At 36.6% G+C, this 17,144-nt stretch overlaps 1 protein-coding gene across 1 annotated transcript; it reads left to right on the top strand.

Annotated features, from left to right (window-relative positions):
- Nucleotides 1-14,358: 14,358 nt before the first annotated feature.
- On the top strand, nt 14,359-16,993 carry LOC133668247 (protein PNS1-like). The gene is made up of 3 exons (XM_062088020.1): nt 14,359-15,154; nt 15,450-16,592; nt 16,685-16,993. Exons 1-3 carry the CDS (start codon nt 15,068-15,070, stop codon nt 16,817-16,819), a joined length of 1,365 nt encoding a protein of 454 aa, XP_061944004.1. The 5' UTR covers nt 14,359-15,067; the 3' UTR covers nt 16,820-16,993.
- Nucleotides 16,994-17,144: the final 151 nt, after the last annotated feature.

Below are 17,144 nucleotides of genomic sequence, written 5' to 3' on the forward strand. Positions count from 1 at the left end.
GTAGATTTAAAAGTAGTACATACACAAGATGCTCACTATACTAGATCATCAATGTTTTTTAAAAAACATTATACTTTAACCACCACAAGAAAACTGGAAAAAAGCCAACAAAATATTTCTTCTATGTTAAGGAAAAACTTCTATCAATAATTACTATACAAATGGAATTGAAAAAATTCAACAAAATATTTCATTTGTGACAGAAACATATCGTCGGCAGTATCTTGTCGAGGATTTGCATTTCATCGTCGATTCTATTGGAAACTTATTTTTCCAACAATATCATCAATGGAATATTCATGCTAAAAAAATCAAATTTTATGGTTAATTTTTCATCGATGACTCTATCGGCAACCTTATCAAATGTTGTCAACGAAATATTTCATCGTATATTCCATTCGAAATGCTCTTTATATGCGATGGAATATTTCATCCCTTGTTCTATAAAAAAAATATTATGTTGCCTATTTTATTAGAATGCGAGCAACCATTTCTGATATAAAAGCCAATAAAATATGGTGTGGATGTTTCATTTAGAAATTCCAAAACCTTTTCTATTGTTTATTTCATTTTTATTGTAATTGTATTATCTTGTTAATTACTACTTAACTAAAATTATTAATATATAATTAGTTAAAATATTTATTTATTATTTTATAATTTTACAATTTAAATTTACAATCAAGTTAACTTTTTATATTTCATATCATGTTAAAAAAAATATTTTTCATATAGAAGATATGTACTATATTAGAAGCTTGCCAGTATCTTCCTTCTTTATAATCATTTGTCAAAATCAGCTAAATCCAAGGCCTCTACGTCTCTGCAACTGTTGCATCAAATGTCTCGGCCATAATGTGCCTCCATAAAATTTGGCACAAGCTCTGTAAGCAATGTCTATTGGGGCCAAACTCTGTTGTTGGCTAATGCAGCTCACGCAGGCCAAATTGACTGACTCCATTGAATCTAATCCTTTTCTGCTGACGTTTCTGTTGACTTATGAATATTGTTAATTGGATTCATAATATAATAAAGCAACTCTGCTTTTGTCATCTTCATTCGCTTCCAATATCGATTATTGTTTTGCTTCTGGCATTTCTACATCAGAACCTTCAGTTTCTAGCTAGATATAGTTTGGGTTTGGACTTTTACTTGTGCCTTAGCCAGGAAGTATTTTATCACGGCCACTAAGATGGACCAAAGCTGAATGTGATAAGTTTGGTTGCTTCCTCCTAATAGTGGGGTCTGGGAATATAGAAAAATGGCTGCCCCCAGATAATTTTGCATCACCATTAAAGTGCTTAACACGTAAATATTGAGAATCACTCAATTCCTCATTGCGTTGGAATGAGCAAAATTGAAGTGCTGCAGAGCACAAACCTGATCAAGATTTTTGGTAAATGAGTCTCTCTGTGTGTGATGATGTATATAACATGGAAATCGCTGCATGTTGGAGAAAAGAACCATGACAGCTAAAGATGCGCAAAAAGCAAATCCTGACAATCAATCAGATGAAATTTCTTTTCTGTATTGTTCTGCTAAGAAAAACACAAGTTCCTTTTCATATTTTCAGCTATGCTAACCCACAATATTTACATCTATCAATCTGTTTTCTTGACAGAACCATGCTAAACTAGTGATTGACAAGGCAGCTTATCAACATCCCAAATCCCAAGTTCCATCATTTGCATCCGCATGCATGCAAGTCACACACTTAAATCTCCTACTTAACGAGAAAAATAATCATACATGCATATAAATCAAACAAATATCTTCCAGAATCATGTTGAAACAATACTGAAATCAAGGATTAAATCATGATATCCAACAGCTGGAGAATCAAATGAAATCCCAAATTATTTTCTAACAGCTCTATATATGAATATAGTCCAGGCCCCATTTAATTGCTTTGCGAAATGTTCTGTGATTGATATTCTTGGGTCTTGAAATACCAGGGTATCGCACATTAGTAGAAATTCATCATTTCGTCAAAATTACTATAAAAAATGAATTATGCAAAAATGGTTTTCAAACAAGTTGCTCTGAATTCATTCTGATAGCTTTCAAATTAGTGTCATCAAGATTACAAATTTAGGTTCATGGGCCATTCTAATTTTCATGGAAGCTTAAAAGAAATAAACAAACTTTCACTCAGAAGTAGCTAGTTAGTTCATCACCTGAAGTGCTACTCTAAAGCTATCAATCACTGTACAGGAAGGAAGCTAGTTACAGCTAAGCATGTGTATTATCAAATTGGAGAGCTCAAAGTTTGAATTACCCTCGAAGACACAGACATCAAATAAATAGCTATGAGTCCTCCTCCCAGCACCCCATCAAGCCTCATATTTCTCCTGGGTAAAACAACAAGTGCCCAAAGCAGGCCACCTAGTAAAAAGCCTCCTGTATCCAATAGATATGGATCTTTTGGGATCACAACAGGTGATGGGTACGCATAACAGGCTGAGCCAATATGCTTATAAACATCATTCAATCATAAAATACATCATTACAACAATTCACATCACAAATCCCCACATAATATTAACAATTGCACTTCTTCGTCAAAATATAAAATCAAAACAATTAATCACATTGGATAGATGCATTACCTTAATTGAATGATGTTCAATGATGGAATGCAAGAAAATTCTAAGTTCTCTTCTTCTCCTCCTTAAACCTTAACTTTTGATTTTTCTCTTCAAAATAACCCTACAAACCCTTAATCACCCCTTTTTTATTCCTTTTTTTTTTGGAAAAGGTTAAGCTGTATAAATCTAAAAAAAAATACAAGATATAAGAGGTATGCTCCAAGCATTACAAAGGACCTATAAGGTCAACCAAAAAAAAAAACAAGCTTGTACAATGAAAGAAAACATACAAAGCAGCATAAACCAGCCAGCCAACTGAAATAAAAATAACCAAAACTTAAGTAGGATTACCACTCAGTTGGAAAGGTTATGAGTATACTTTCTCTATGAAGCAAAAGCATCATTTATAATAAAATGATGCCAAATAAGGAGTAAATGTACGAGTTGCCCGAGTTGTCGTCTTGGGGATATCCTTATTCTTTTTCTTCCGAGTAACAAGAGTAAATCCCTTGTCATCACATCCAATAGATGGAGCAATGGATGGAGATGCCAGAGGAAGTGCTCAAGATGTTGGCATCTCATATAAGTTTGTGGTAGGTACCCGAGATGAAGAACTAGTTTCAAAAGATGATGGCAAAGATATTTGTTTACTAGTAGTGCACAAAGGCAATTCTAGTGGCAATGTCCTACCATGGTCTTTCGTTGATAGTGGAGGAGGTATCAGATTACCATCCCGAAGATCAAATAGCTTTTTATTCCTAACTACACCTCTCTCTTTGATGCAATCTAGTAGAAAATAAGTAAAAAAAAGTGATTCCTCCCTTTTAACCATGAAGAACCACCGACCATGAAAGAAGAATCTAATTTCTTATTCTTTGCATATTTACCCCCCCCCCCCCACCCCATTATTCCCCCCCCCCCCACCCCATTATTCCATATTTCTTTTTTGCCCTACTAGTTTTTTTCTTCTTACATACTTTATACCATAACATTTTTGGTTTATTTCCCAAATTACCCTTTTTCCTTTTAAATTAAAAAAATCAATAATAAATAATAATAATAATAATAATAATAATAATAATAAGACCAACATTTTGGCAAAAGTAATAAGAAGACTGACATTTTGGCAAAAGTAAGCTGTGAGGATTTAAAATATAGAGAAAGATCAAGCTGCAATTTTGAATGAATTAAGAGCTTAATTGTACCTTAGTGTACTTAAAACTAAAAAGACAATGCAGATTCAAGATCAAATTAAATCATTATTGGATGAATCTACATAAAAAATAAGCCTAATGACATAATTAAATTTTTAATATGCCAATTTGATTTAATCACGGGTCAAATTAAAAGGTTTAATTATATTTAAGAATTAATTTAGGTCAAATTAAAGAATTTAATTAAGTGCAAGGACTTAATTATACTTTAAATGGGTCAAATTAATTTTATTAGGGACTTAATTGGTGAAACATTAAGTTTCTCTTCCCTTATTTTTTTTCTTCCAATTTTATTCTCTCTCTCTCTCTGCCGTTTCTTCATCCACCAACCATCTTGCCGCTGGCTTATCCACTACCAGCTCCACTACTATCCACCAGCACAAACACTAGTTGACCACCCCTCATGTCATAAGGCAGCGCCGCAACAAGTTTAGTTTTCTTCCTCCACTGTAGCTTTTTTAAAAAAATTTATTTTTTTAATTCAATTAAATTTTTTTATGATTTTGAATTGTTTTGATGTGCTGATATTAAAAATAAATTTTAAAAAATAAAAAATACATTATTTTGATATATTTCAAAACAAAAAATATTTTAAAAATTAATCGCTGCCACAATTCTTATCACCAACTCAATAAAAAGTAAAAATGGTGGACCGAAATAGGATAGTGTAAATAAAACAAAAATGAAAGGGGCCACTCATCATACCATCTTGGGTAATTAGGGGATAATCAAAGGCGATAAGATTAATGATCCAATTACATTTGAAAGACCTCAACAATATTGACATTGTATGGAGTGTAGTAGCAAGCATAGTAAGACCTCTATAAGTAACCAAATTTGGTTTCCAAACATTCCCCATAGAGCCAAAAACTGGATCACTAGACACAAATTCAGCTATTTCTTTATGCTTTTTTTCTGGAGCATCAGCGTCCACATGAATCAGATAGTAATTCCCTGGATGGTACAATGCCTTCATCACACGTAGTAACTTCTTTGTATCACCTCTAGATGCTGATATCAAGTGAGAAAATGTTATTGGATATGGTTTCAGGTCTTTCAGCATGTTTAACTTAATCAAAGGGTTGTATCTAGCAATAAGCGTGGTTAGTTTTGTTAGGTTGTATAATGGAGAGAAGAGTATATCGGGGCCGCCATGAATGAGATCATGAAAATTTTGATGCCAGTTTCATTGAATTAGAAGAAAAGGAAAGGGGAAGTTTTGGATGGGAAGTTCGGTAGTGAAGGAAGGGAGCAAGGTAGTAAAAGTTGTTAATGGTGAAGGAGGGCATTGTGAGAGGTGAGAATGCATGCATGGGAATGATAAAAAGGCATGGAAGTGTACTGTGGTAGATCTTGTTGGAGAGGGTTCCTTGCTGTGGAGGGAAGCTGGCGTCCAATTGTCACTATAACAATTGTTATTTTTTTTGTTTTTTTTTTTTGAGAAACACATTGATTTCATTAATATAAAATTGATTTATAACAAACTAGTACATTTACATTACTCAATTTTAAAAATGAAAACAACAATTTATTACAAAAGAATATATCCTAAAAAATTCTTCCACCGTATTGGTGAATTATAGTTTTTTCATTTCTAAACAACATCTAATCCAACGAAAATAGTTTTTTTGGCATTTTTATAACCAAGATTTATTTTTAAAAATCATTTTTTTTAAATTATACACTTAAACAGACTCCTACTATAATTAGAGGTGAACAAAAAAATCAAAAAACTAACTAAACTGAAAAAACCAGAAACAAATAACTGGAAAAACCAAACCGTGAAAAAAAACTGATTAAATTTTTTTAAAAACTGACCGATTAAGTTCGGTTTCGATTTTATAAGCCTGAAACTAAAAAAATCAAATCAAACTCAAACCGGAAAAAAACCGAGCCAAATCGGTTTGTGTTTTAAAATAACCAAATTGAAACTGGTCGATTTGAACCGATTTCGGTTCGATTTTGGTTTTTTAAAAAAAACTGGTTTGATTATTTTTTTTATAAAAATCAAACCGAACCGAAAATAATCACCCTAACTATGATAGATGAAAGAAAAGCAATTGATATGAAAATGTTAACCGTTCAATATTATTAATAGATGTTAATCTCTTTAAAACAACAAAATACAATCTCCAAACTTTTATTCATGAGACATAAATATAATATGAGAAGATTAAACAAAAATATAAGAGATTTTCAACCATGAAAAAAAAAATAACAAAAAGGGGTTGTCATCGGCTTCTTTTAGTTGGTGAAGGCTCATCTTGAGATTTAAAGGAAGATTTTGCTGAGAAAAAAAAAAGAAGAGAGTGAGAGAAAAAAAAGGAGAGGAGTGATATTTTTCTCATTCATTTAGAATACCTTTCTTGAATAGACTTATGTCTTTATATAATTTAATGTGTTTTTTTTAATTAATAGGTAAGGAAATCTTCAAATAATTCGTTAATCAAACTTAAATATCTTCTCTTAATAATTTGACTATGGACCCTCCACATCGTCTTGATATATTTAAATGAGTTTAATAAAAGAAAATTTATAAAATTAATAGTAGAAATTTTGGATACATGATATATGTGGTAGAAATGCATTGAGAAATGAAGATGATGTATTTTGAAATGAAGTTTTATTTAAAAAGGATATAATTGTAATTTTGAAGTGTTAGAAATTAAGTAGCTAAAACACTCCACTCAATGGAAATTTTATATTTTCAAATAAATTATTATGATCATTTATTTTTATTATTTAAATGATGGTAGCTAGTAGCATAATATAATGTATAAATGACCATATTTTCATATTAGAGGTATTTTAATTTAAAAATTACTATTTTAATTATTATTTCTAGATTAGAAATTATATCATTAGTGATCTTTTTCATCACCATTATAATAAGATCTCCGAATTAAATTATAATTTTGGAGTAAATATAGATAACATATATAGATTGTGTGTTTTTTTGGTTATTATTTCAAAATAAAATATATTTGTATGAAAGTTATAGTCATGTCCCCTATCCGTGTCCCTTCATGAGATGAAAGGCAAAAAGGATCCTAGGTCGTTGTTATGTATACTTACATGGGTCTGCTCAAAGCTGCAGCCCCCCACATGAGCTAATTCAATAGATGGTGGCCATAGTCTAGTGTCAGTTCTAGCTTGGCCCAATTCCAGGAGCCACAACCAAGCCTTAATAACTTAACTACTTAGGGTTTATAAAGGAAAAAAAAATAACCAAGAAGGCATCACTAAAATCAACAAGAGAAATACCACCAATATAGATAGTCTTAATTATGCAATAAAAGAATTTATATCAATTTTTTAAATATTTTTCTTTTATTTTTAAAGATTTTCATCCAAAATAATAAAACATAATGTTTCTTATAAGTGACACTACCAAATTTAATAATTTTATCGATGGAAATATCTGTTAGTATTTACCTATGATTATTTTATCAATAGAAAAATAAAGATAGTTTGAGAGTAAAAGCGATATAAAAATAACCCTAGAGACTTACATTTGTTCTCACAAAGCTCATTGGTCAGATCCTATATTTGTTCTCTAGAGGTCGGTCGTTAACTTCAGAGTCTGTTGGATTCGTCGAGGTGCGTGTAAATTCGCCTGGACACTCACATTATTAATTGAAAAAAAGTGATATAAAAAGTAATTTGAATGTTTTCAGGATTTGAATGAGTTGTTTTTCTAGAGGATTGCAATTTGTCTTTTGCCATGTTCCATGCGGCAGCTATTCACATGACTATTGGTTATGTTGAAAGCATTGCATAATTTAAAGTGTTTTTTTTTTCTCTTTTTTTAAGGATATGTCTATTATTTATTGAGGGTGGCAGTGGCATCCTCATGCTCGTCGTTGGGCAACACGACTGCTCCATCATGCGACAACCATTCACTACCAGCGTCGATCTCCCTATGATATTCCAGCCACAAGCTCAATGTAGAAAATCATAACAATCATCACCGCTTACAAAACTTCCATCGACTCGGAACTGTTTTATCTTCGTTCACAATCCGCAGTAGAAATTTTTGAACTGAGGGAGGGGTGTGGCGGCCACTCCCTATGGAGAAGGCAATGTCACCAAGGGAAGCCTTAGTTATTACCATAGATATAGCAAATAGCTAAAGGCCTGTCTCGCTAGCGTGATGAGAACCTTAATCCAACTTTATGCTTCTATTGTGATCTGGGGGTCTTTTGTTCATACCAACAAGTCAACCACGACTAGCCTATTATGCTATACTTTAAAAACATGAGAAAAGTACTGTGCATGTATTCTGTACATAAAATATTTGTTCTATGGATAACACTGTGGCGTCATGGGAGCACTGTCTTTTCTGTGTTTTCAATTAAAAAAATATTATTGGATCTAGCGTGGCCACCAGACCTAATGCTACTAGCTAGACCCAAGAAAAAACACTGTGCAGGTACCGTATATATAGTGTTTGCACTATAAACCACACTGTAAACATATAGTGTTAGCACTATGGATCACACTACAGCATCCAAAGGCGTTGTCTTTGCTGTCTTTTAGTCAAAAAGTATTGTTAAGTCTGGTTTGACTGTCACCCAATGTTTTTGGGTCTGGTATTCTCGCCAGATCCAAGGATATTGGGTCTAGCTAGGCAGCCCTACCCAAGGATAATGGATGTGGCTCCACATCCAAACCCAAGAATATTGGATCTGGAATCGCAGCAAGACACAATAGCATTTAGGCTGCCAGACCCAAGACTTTTAGGTTTGACTGAATCTCTAAACCTAATTGCCTTGCTCGCCGTACCCAAGGATATTGGGTCTTGTTCCGTGGCCAAACCCAATAGCATTTGGGTCTGGTTCCACCACTAGAACCAAGGCAAATGAGTCTGGTTCCACCATCAGAGCCAATTACGTTGCCTACTAAATCCAAGGATATTGTATTCGGCTCAGTAGCCAAACCAAGGATATTAGGTTTAGCTCCGCGGCGAGACCTAATAGCATTTGGGTCTAAGTGCCTAGTTGGACCTAATGCTTTTAGGTGAGCCAGACCTAATAGCATTTGGGTCTAAGTGCCTAGCTAGACCTAATGCTTTTAGGTCTATCATCCCAAAAAAAAAAAAAAACCTAAGGCTCCTTTTGGTCCGGCTCAGCAGTCAAACCCAATAGCATTTGGGTCTGGCTTAACAATCAAACCCAAGGATATTAGGTCTAGCTCCACCACTAGATCCGAGGCAAAGGTGATGGGGACATCGAACCGGAAACATTGGTTACGCGCGCATATAATTATAGACGATTGAGGATAGCCCAAACCATTGAGAAATTAGGCTTTAGCTTATGTTTTTGGGCTTAATTCATATGGACTTTTAGTTAAAGTTTATGAATTTGGTTTTATTTGTTGGGTTGGATTTAATTATTGTTGGATATTTTATTTAATGGGCTATAAGCCCAATTGCTTATTCTAGTTAGGGTTTTAGTATAAATACCCTACTTTTCTAAATGTAAGGACAACTATTGATGATTAATGAAATTTGCAGATTTTGCATCTCCCTACTCTCCTCTCTTCTCTTCTTTGGCTTTCTTCTTCTCCTCTTCTTCCTCTAGGCTTCTTTCTTTTCCCGGCTTTAATTCTTTTGCTTGTTGTCCCGCGTCAAATTTGGTATCAGAGCAAGGCTTTTAATTGTTCTTACAATTAAACGATCTATGCGTTTATATGAAACCCTACTGTTAAAAAAAAATTCCCTGATCAAAACCCTACTGTTCTGATTACAAGAATCCCTGATCAAATCATTGTTCATCATCCACTGTAATCGGGTTTCCAGCAGCGGCGTCCCTGCCATCTGCGGCGTCTCAGCCAGTCACAATGACAGACCCACCACCGAGAAGACCTGCAAATCAGTCCACCAATCCACGCCGATTTGCTACCTCCGACACAGACCAGCGGCAACCACCAGATTGACACCGCAAGAGATATCAGTGGATCTCCGGCTTCAGCAACACAAAACCACCAGCAACAGCTACCCACAACACCCATCACAACGGATCCACGCATCAACCAGTTTTATCCTCACCAGAGAGCAGTTTAAGCATCCCCAATAGCCACCAAAACCGAGATCAGCTCATCGTTACTGTTCATTGTCACTGTTCTTCGACGACTCCTCAACAGCGACAGCCTCCACAGGAGCAAGCCTCTGCCTTCCAGCTTTTTCACCGGCCGACAGCAATCCTCCTTCCTCCAGTGACGCCCACAGAAGCAGCCCCACTCCTAACTGAGAACCGACTGCCGGATCTGCAAAGAAGAAACGGACCAAAAGGAAGACAACAAACAGAAGGGAAACAAAGGAACAGACCCAACAGTACCCTCCATCTTCGCCGGCCAAATGCCATAGAAGCATCACCGCAGCAGCAGCACCAGCACCAACCGCGACCCGCCATCCACAGCGCCATCGCCTTCAGTAGCAATGACCGATCCATACATCAACGACCCCCATCCAGCAGAGACTCCACAGACACCGCCGCCTCTTCCCTCGCACCGCCGGCTCCAAGCAGAATCATGAAGCCCCGCTTCGTGCACCATCGCCGACAGCAACGGCCACAGTTCGCAGAAGTTAGGGAAACAAGGAAGAAAGAAAGAAAACCACAGCTGAGAATATAATTAACCTAGACATGTCATCGCCAAGTCTGCATCAGTGTCACCTGCCACGTCAACAGATCTTGCCATGTCGTCTGCCACGTCATCGTCTTTGCCACATCATCTGTCCCTTTAGCCATGCCACCCCTGCCACATCATACATGATCATCCCCGTCACCCACCACATCAGCAAACTGGCCATGTCATCTGCCATGTCAGCAGTCCATTCATCTAGTTTGCCATGTCAGCTCCAGCTTCCTCCCAGCACCCTAGTTAGTGAATCACTCTCCCATATTTGTTGAAGTTTACATTTCTTGGTTTTTCACTTGTCATTTAAGGTATTATTAATATTACTTTTGTGCCTAAAAAATTCCCAAAAAAAAAATCATCGCACCTTTCATTTTTATCTGTTCACTCTTACTTAACCATTTTCTTCTTTGATATTCAGAAACTAGTTGTTGAGCCCGTTGAAGTTAGTAAAAATTGTTACCATTATTTGATTAATCATTTACACTTAAAAGGTCTAGCATTGCTTGCTTATAATTTTCCTGGCATAATCTGTTCTTGATTAATCTTCACAAAAAAAAATTAAATTAGCTTTATTTTTGTATTGTGATTTTACATGCAAGAACCATTTGTGATCTCAATTCCATTTATAAGTTAGTGTTGCATGCATTTATGTCATGATCATTTAGTGTCCAAGCTTAAGTTTACACTTGCTGTAGACTCAACCTTAGTGATACTCTCGACGACCATTTAAAGGGAACTGCAAGCTTAGGTGATCAACATGTTTAAGAGAATTGAGCCCCAAGAGAGTTTTTGAATAAGGCACTCAAAGACTAATGAATATCACAAGAACAATCATTATGGACAAGTTCACTCTGAGCGCCACCAATATGACTATCATTTAGGTTATTCTAAATACGATGACTTTGATGAGCGAGTCTTAAGTCTTAACAAAATAGAAGCTCCCACTTTTGACGGTCGTCATGACCCTTGGATATTTGATATGTGGATTCGTGATATGGATAAATTCTTTGAGTGGCATAAATTGTCTGATAATAGAAAAGTTAGATTTGCTAAGATAAAACTCATTGATGAAGCCAAAGTTTATTGGAGAGATGTTGAGGATTGTTTAAAGATGAGAGGTAAATCTCCTATAACTGATTGGATCAAAATGAAACATAAACTTCTGGAGAAGTACCTACCCCAGTCTTATAGGAATAAACTCTTAGACCAATGGAACAATCTAAGACAAGGAACTAAGTCTATCAATGAGTATATAACGCAGTTTAACGACTACATGATTAGATGTGCCATAAGAGAGAATGAAGCCATGACTTTACGTAGATTTTGTAGAGGCCTAAATGATGATCTTAGAAGAGAAGTTGTATTTCAAGGTGTATCTACCCTTGACCAAACTTATACCTTAGTTAAAGACTACAAGTTGGTCACGAAGAATCAGTGGAAGAATCGTCAGGACTCTTATAGTATCCCTATTAGGTCCCAATTCAGAAATAATGATTCTTTGTTAGATACTCCACCCCACAGACTTAATCCTAGTAGCGCCCAACTTTGTAAGAAAGATAAGGGCAAACGAGTTGTCAATGAAGTGTCTAAGGTGAGTTCAAAGGTTAAGTGTACTAATTGTTTAGGTTTTGGTCATATCTTTTTAGATTGTACCTCTAAACCTTTAGTCATCCAAAAATATAAGGATCTAGGTAAAGAGGAATGTTGTAGTGTTGAAGTGTATGAGCCTAATCTTGAGGATTTTAGTGACCTAGATGATGAGGATGTGCAAGAAGAGGGACTTAACACAATGAGTCCACATGAGCTTGAGACTGAGGTTAAGAAAAAGTCTGATATGTCTGCTTTAATGGTAGAGGAAATTTGAGGGAACTCATCAGTGGAATCACCTATAGGGATAAGTGTAGTCTTAAAAGAGTCTCATGATATTAGTCCTCCTGAATTACCTGATTCCTCATCCCACATGTTTGGTGTCCAGCACATCATAAATTTAGAGCAACATGTTGAGCTTCTTGACCCCTTGCCACATGCACGTGATGAGGAAGATGAAGATAATCTTAGGTTACTTGATTGTGTCCATACCATATCTACACAAGCTTCAGACAATGTTTGTCTCATTCCACACCCTCAATCATATAGTGTTCATAATTACAAACCTAAAGAGCCGATAGAACACCGTCCCATATCTCCTCACGATAGGATGTCTAAGTCAGTTGAGTCGTTACCATGTAGGGTTCATAATTTGCATATTGAGATCATGAAACAAATTCAAGCAAGTAATGAACAATACAAATTTCGAGCTGATTTACTTAAGTATCATGATGCACTTAATGTTAGAGATTATTTCATGATACAGATTAGACCTGAACGGTGTCCTTTGGAAACCGATCATAAATTGCAAGTAAGTAGTGCTAGACCATTCAAAGTGTTGCAAATGATTAAATCAAATAATTATGTCATTAAATTGCCATTAAACTTTGATATTAACTCTACTTTTAACATGAAAGACCTCGGTATTTATAAAATACAGCCTATCCCTGATGCTCTTTTTGATACCCCTACCTCATTATCCATATCTTTGGCACAAAAGGAAAATATTAATGCTACTTTGAATGCACAAGTTGTTTTTACCAGGGGTTGTGAACTTCAGCAAATCCCAGTATATAGGCTCGAAGACCAGATGCAGACTATACTTGGATTATCAGAGAGACATCATAACAGCTTGATCCTTATCTTTGAGAGCATTATCGGAGCTGCCTTGACCTATACTCGACGGGGTCGAGTTCTTCCAACCCAGGGAGAATTGACGGGGACACCAAACCAGAAACATTGGTTATGCGCGCGTATAATTATAGACGATGGAGGATAGCCCAAACCATTGAGAAATTGGGCTTTAGCTTATGTTTTTGGGCTTAATTCATATGGACTTTTAGTTAAGGTTTATGAATTTGGTTTTATTTGTTGAGTTGGATTTAATTATTGTTGGATATTTTATTTAATGGGCCATAAGCCCAATTGCTTATTCTAGTTAGGGTTTTAGTATAAATACCCTACTTTTCTAAATGTAAGGAGAATTATTGATGATTAATGAAAAGCGTCAAAATGAGTATGACTAGGTTGCTAGACCCAATTGCCTTACCCGCTAGACCCAAGGATATTGGGTCTGGCTCAGCGGCCAGACCCAAATGGGTCTAGCTAGGTTGTCAAACTCAATTGTTTTACCCGTCAGACCCAATAGCATTTGGATGTAACTGTCTAGTCGAACCCAATGCTCCTTGAGTTCGGCTCGGCAACTAAACTCAATGCTATTAGGTCTGGCTGCGAGCCAGACCCAAGGCAATTGTGTTTGGCTGCCGAACCATACTCAAGGCTAGCCAGACTTAAGGTTCTTGAATTTATCACTCTATACTTTTCATATTTGTTTTATATTTTTAAAAAAATATTATTCTTCCGCTGCAGAACAGGGGCCTATATGCTAGTATAATTATATTAATTATATTTGTTGTGCATGGCAAACACTTTGAATCATGGAAGGAACCATATCTATATCTATATAAATATGTGGAAGAAAACCAATAGGCCTCCCTAGAAATCAATAATTCATTTTAAGAAAACAAGTCCAAAATCATTATACTGCAGCTCAAATTTGATTGCGCGCTAATCTATCTGTGTTTGAACTCTCCTCTGCAAAAGCATGGAGAATGTGTATTTTATAATTTGAAAGATTCTTTAGCAGCTTTCTTGTTCCCCTGACTAAACCTTAGTCACCCCACCTAATACAATTGACTTGTTTGTTTATTTGGTTGGTTAACAGTCGTTATCTACATGCAGCATGCACTTGCTAATTTGCGCCCTCTGCACTTGATAATATTTAACATTTCTACTCTTCCAACTTCGGAAGGAGTGTGCTAAGGCTTGGAAAACGGGGAGATTTCCTTCGTCGTGTAGCCTAACGTCGCTTGGGCTTGAAGAAAGATTTTGAATCTTCTTCCACTTATTTCCCAGTGAAGACACATCAAGATCGTGCTACCTTGAATCTTGGTTATCTATGGCAATGCGATATCTGCAGTATTTGTAGGCTAACCATTACACACTGATCAAATGATAACAGAAGCCCAAAATTGGTCAGCATTTAAGCCTACCAAACACCTCTCTTCTCATCAAGAAACAGTTGTCCATTTATCTTTACTTTTCTCTTTTCTTTCTTGTGCAAAGCTAACTGCGTCACGAGAACCAGCATAGACCTAGAGAGAAGAGACCCTCTTCCACAAGTCACTTCTGTTGACCTATCTATACCTCACCCTCTCTACCTTCCACGTCGTTGCACCACATCATCAAAGCCAAAACTCATACACAAGGTTAAATACGTGTCAGATCCAGTGGAAATGTGAAGGAGAAGGACTTGGACAGTTTCATATATATAGAACTTCATACGATCATGATTTGCTAGGAACACTTGAACAAGAGCGATAGGACAAAGATTTTTGTGAATCGTGGCTGCCAAGAAAGTGGAAGAAAGAAATTAGAACCCCAGAAGTTATTTGTTTTAAACAACGAAAGACCAAGAATTTGAGAATTGGATTCAGAATAATCATTGAGGTGTAGCTATCAAAGGAAAGATCCAACGAAATGAATGCTGCAGCTACAGGTATTAATGTGCAGAACTTCCACATTCAAGATCAAGAGGGACAACCTCCATCCATAATCCCCATCAAGGTTATTTCTCCTCCACCTCCTACCTCAAGTCAATCTCTTGATTTTGTTTTCTTCACCCGTTCTCCTTCTCTATCAAAATAGTCAAGAATTCCCAAGGTTTAATAATTTATCATCTTTCTTAGTCTTCAACATCCTCTCTCTCTAATAGTCTTTATTGATTCTTTATTTCTTGTTTTTAGTCTTTTAACTACTCCATTGTTTTGATCATTCATTTTTTTATTCTTCTTGAGCAGCACATATTGTGAGTTGACTCTACAAAATTATTATCTACCAACTCGCTTTGTTATTTTTGCAGGTTCAAGAATCAAGCGTCCAGATTGAAACCGCGACGGTGGCGGGGCTATTAGTCCAGAGGCTCTTTCGAGCCCTCTTCTTTGTTCACATCCTCCTAATCGCGATACTAGTAATCGGCCTCGCCATCCGTGGCCTCCTCTCCTCCCACAGCCACCATTTTTACCCTAAGAAGTGGTATCCTCCACTCCTTGCTGCAACAGCATGCGCTGGGATTGTGGCTTTCACATGGCAATGGTTCACTTTCCGCAACCCTTCAAGAGCCCTGAGAGCAGCCTTCTGGCTTAGCCCCTTGCTAACCTGTGCAGTAGGCGTGCTGTTTGTATTAATTAGCTCTACTGCAAGTTTAACAATAGGCGTCATGGCTATAGTTCTTGCCCTGATTCTATCCCTTTACGCTTGTTGGGTGAATCCTCGATTCGATTATGCCACCAAGGTTTTGTCAGTTACTGCTGCTTCCCCTCCTGCCAAGACCACCACATTAATCAACCTCTCAATCATCCTAAGCATTTTGTATTCCTGTTTCTTGGTATCTGGGATTGGCGGAGCCACTGCTGTTGGAACTGTGATAGACACTTCGTTCATTTTGGTGATCCTTGCGAGCCTGGCATGGAGTACGCAAGTGATGAAAAACACACTGCAAGTTACAATTGCACGCATCAAGTACCTACACTTTGCATCTGGGGCAGATATGGACTCGAGAATAGCTTTACGGGACACAATCAAATATTCAATGGGAAGTGTGTGCATCAGCTCGGTCCTTGTGCCGATAATTACCGTAATCCGTGGTTCAGCCCGAGCAATTAGTTTGATTGCAGGGGGCACTGACGAGTTCTTGTTTTCCTGTGCTAATTGTTATTCTGCTGTTGCTGCAACACTAGTTAACTATGGGAATCGGTGGGGTCTTGTGCAAGTAGGGGTTTATAATAAGGGGTTTGTGCAGGCATCCATGGACACATGGGAGATGCTCAGGAGAGTTGGGTTGGAGCCTATAATTGACAGAGATCTGACAGGGTCTTTCTGTTTTCTTTGTGGGATGGCAGGAGGTGCGATATGCACCCTGGTTGGAGGAACATGGACATTTGCCGTTCACAAGAGCTATGCTACAGAAGTGTCAATCTATGCATTCCTGATTGGCTACTTCATGGTAAGAGATCAGCTATCTTTAGTATTGTAAACATTTCTTACAACAGTACTTAGAAACTCACAAAGTTCAATGACGATTTTTTTTGCTTGCAGTGTCGGATAGCAATGGCATGGCAACAATCATGTGTTGCAGCTTACTACATTGCTTACACAGAGAACCCAGAGAACCCACGGCTTGACCCAACTATACTATTTCGCATTCAAGAATTTCAGAGACGTGGAGCTTAACAATCATCTGAAGCTAACTTCATCTCGCTTGCTGACTCCAGATTCATTGTTTTAGATTGAAATTTTGAAACACGACCAGACACACCATCTACACTAGAGCAACATCAATTGATGTTAAAAGGCATGTGATTCTGTGAAAACATTATAATTACAAATTTTTGATTGTTTGTGCAAGATTAATATGGTCACACTCCAGACAGCAGATCTAAGGTCACAGAGGATCAAATTCCAAGGCAGTGCAAATCATATCTACCAAATTTTGATCTCAAGAGTAATCATGTTAAGAAACTCTTTTAACTGCATATGTTTCAAGCTCCATTTGCAA

Source organism: Populus nigra, chromosome 11 (genome assembly GCF_951802175.1).
Source record: "Populus nigra chromosome 11, ddPopNigr1.1, whole genome shotgun sequence".
Lineage (NCBI taxonomy): Eukaryota > Viridiplantae > Streptophyta > Magnoliopsida > Malpighiales > Salicaceae > Populus > Populus nigra.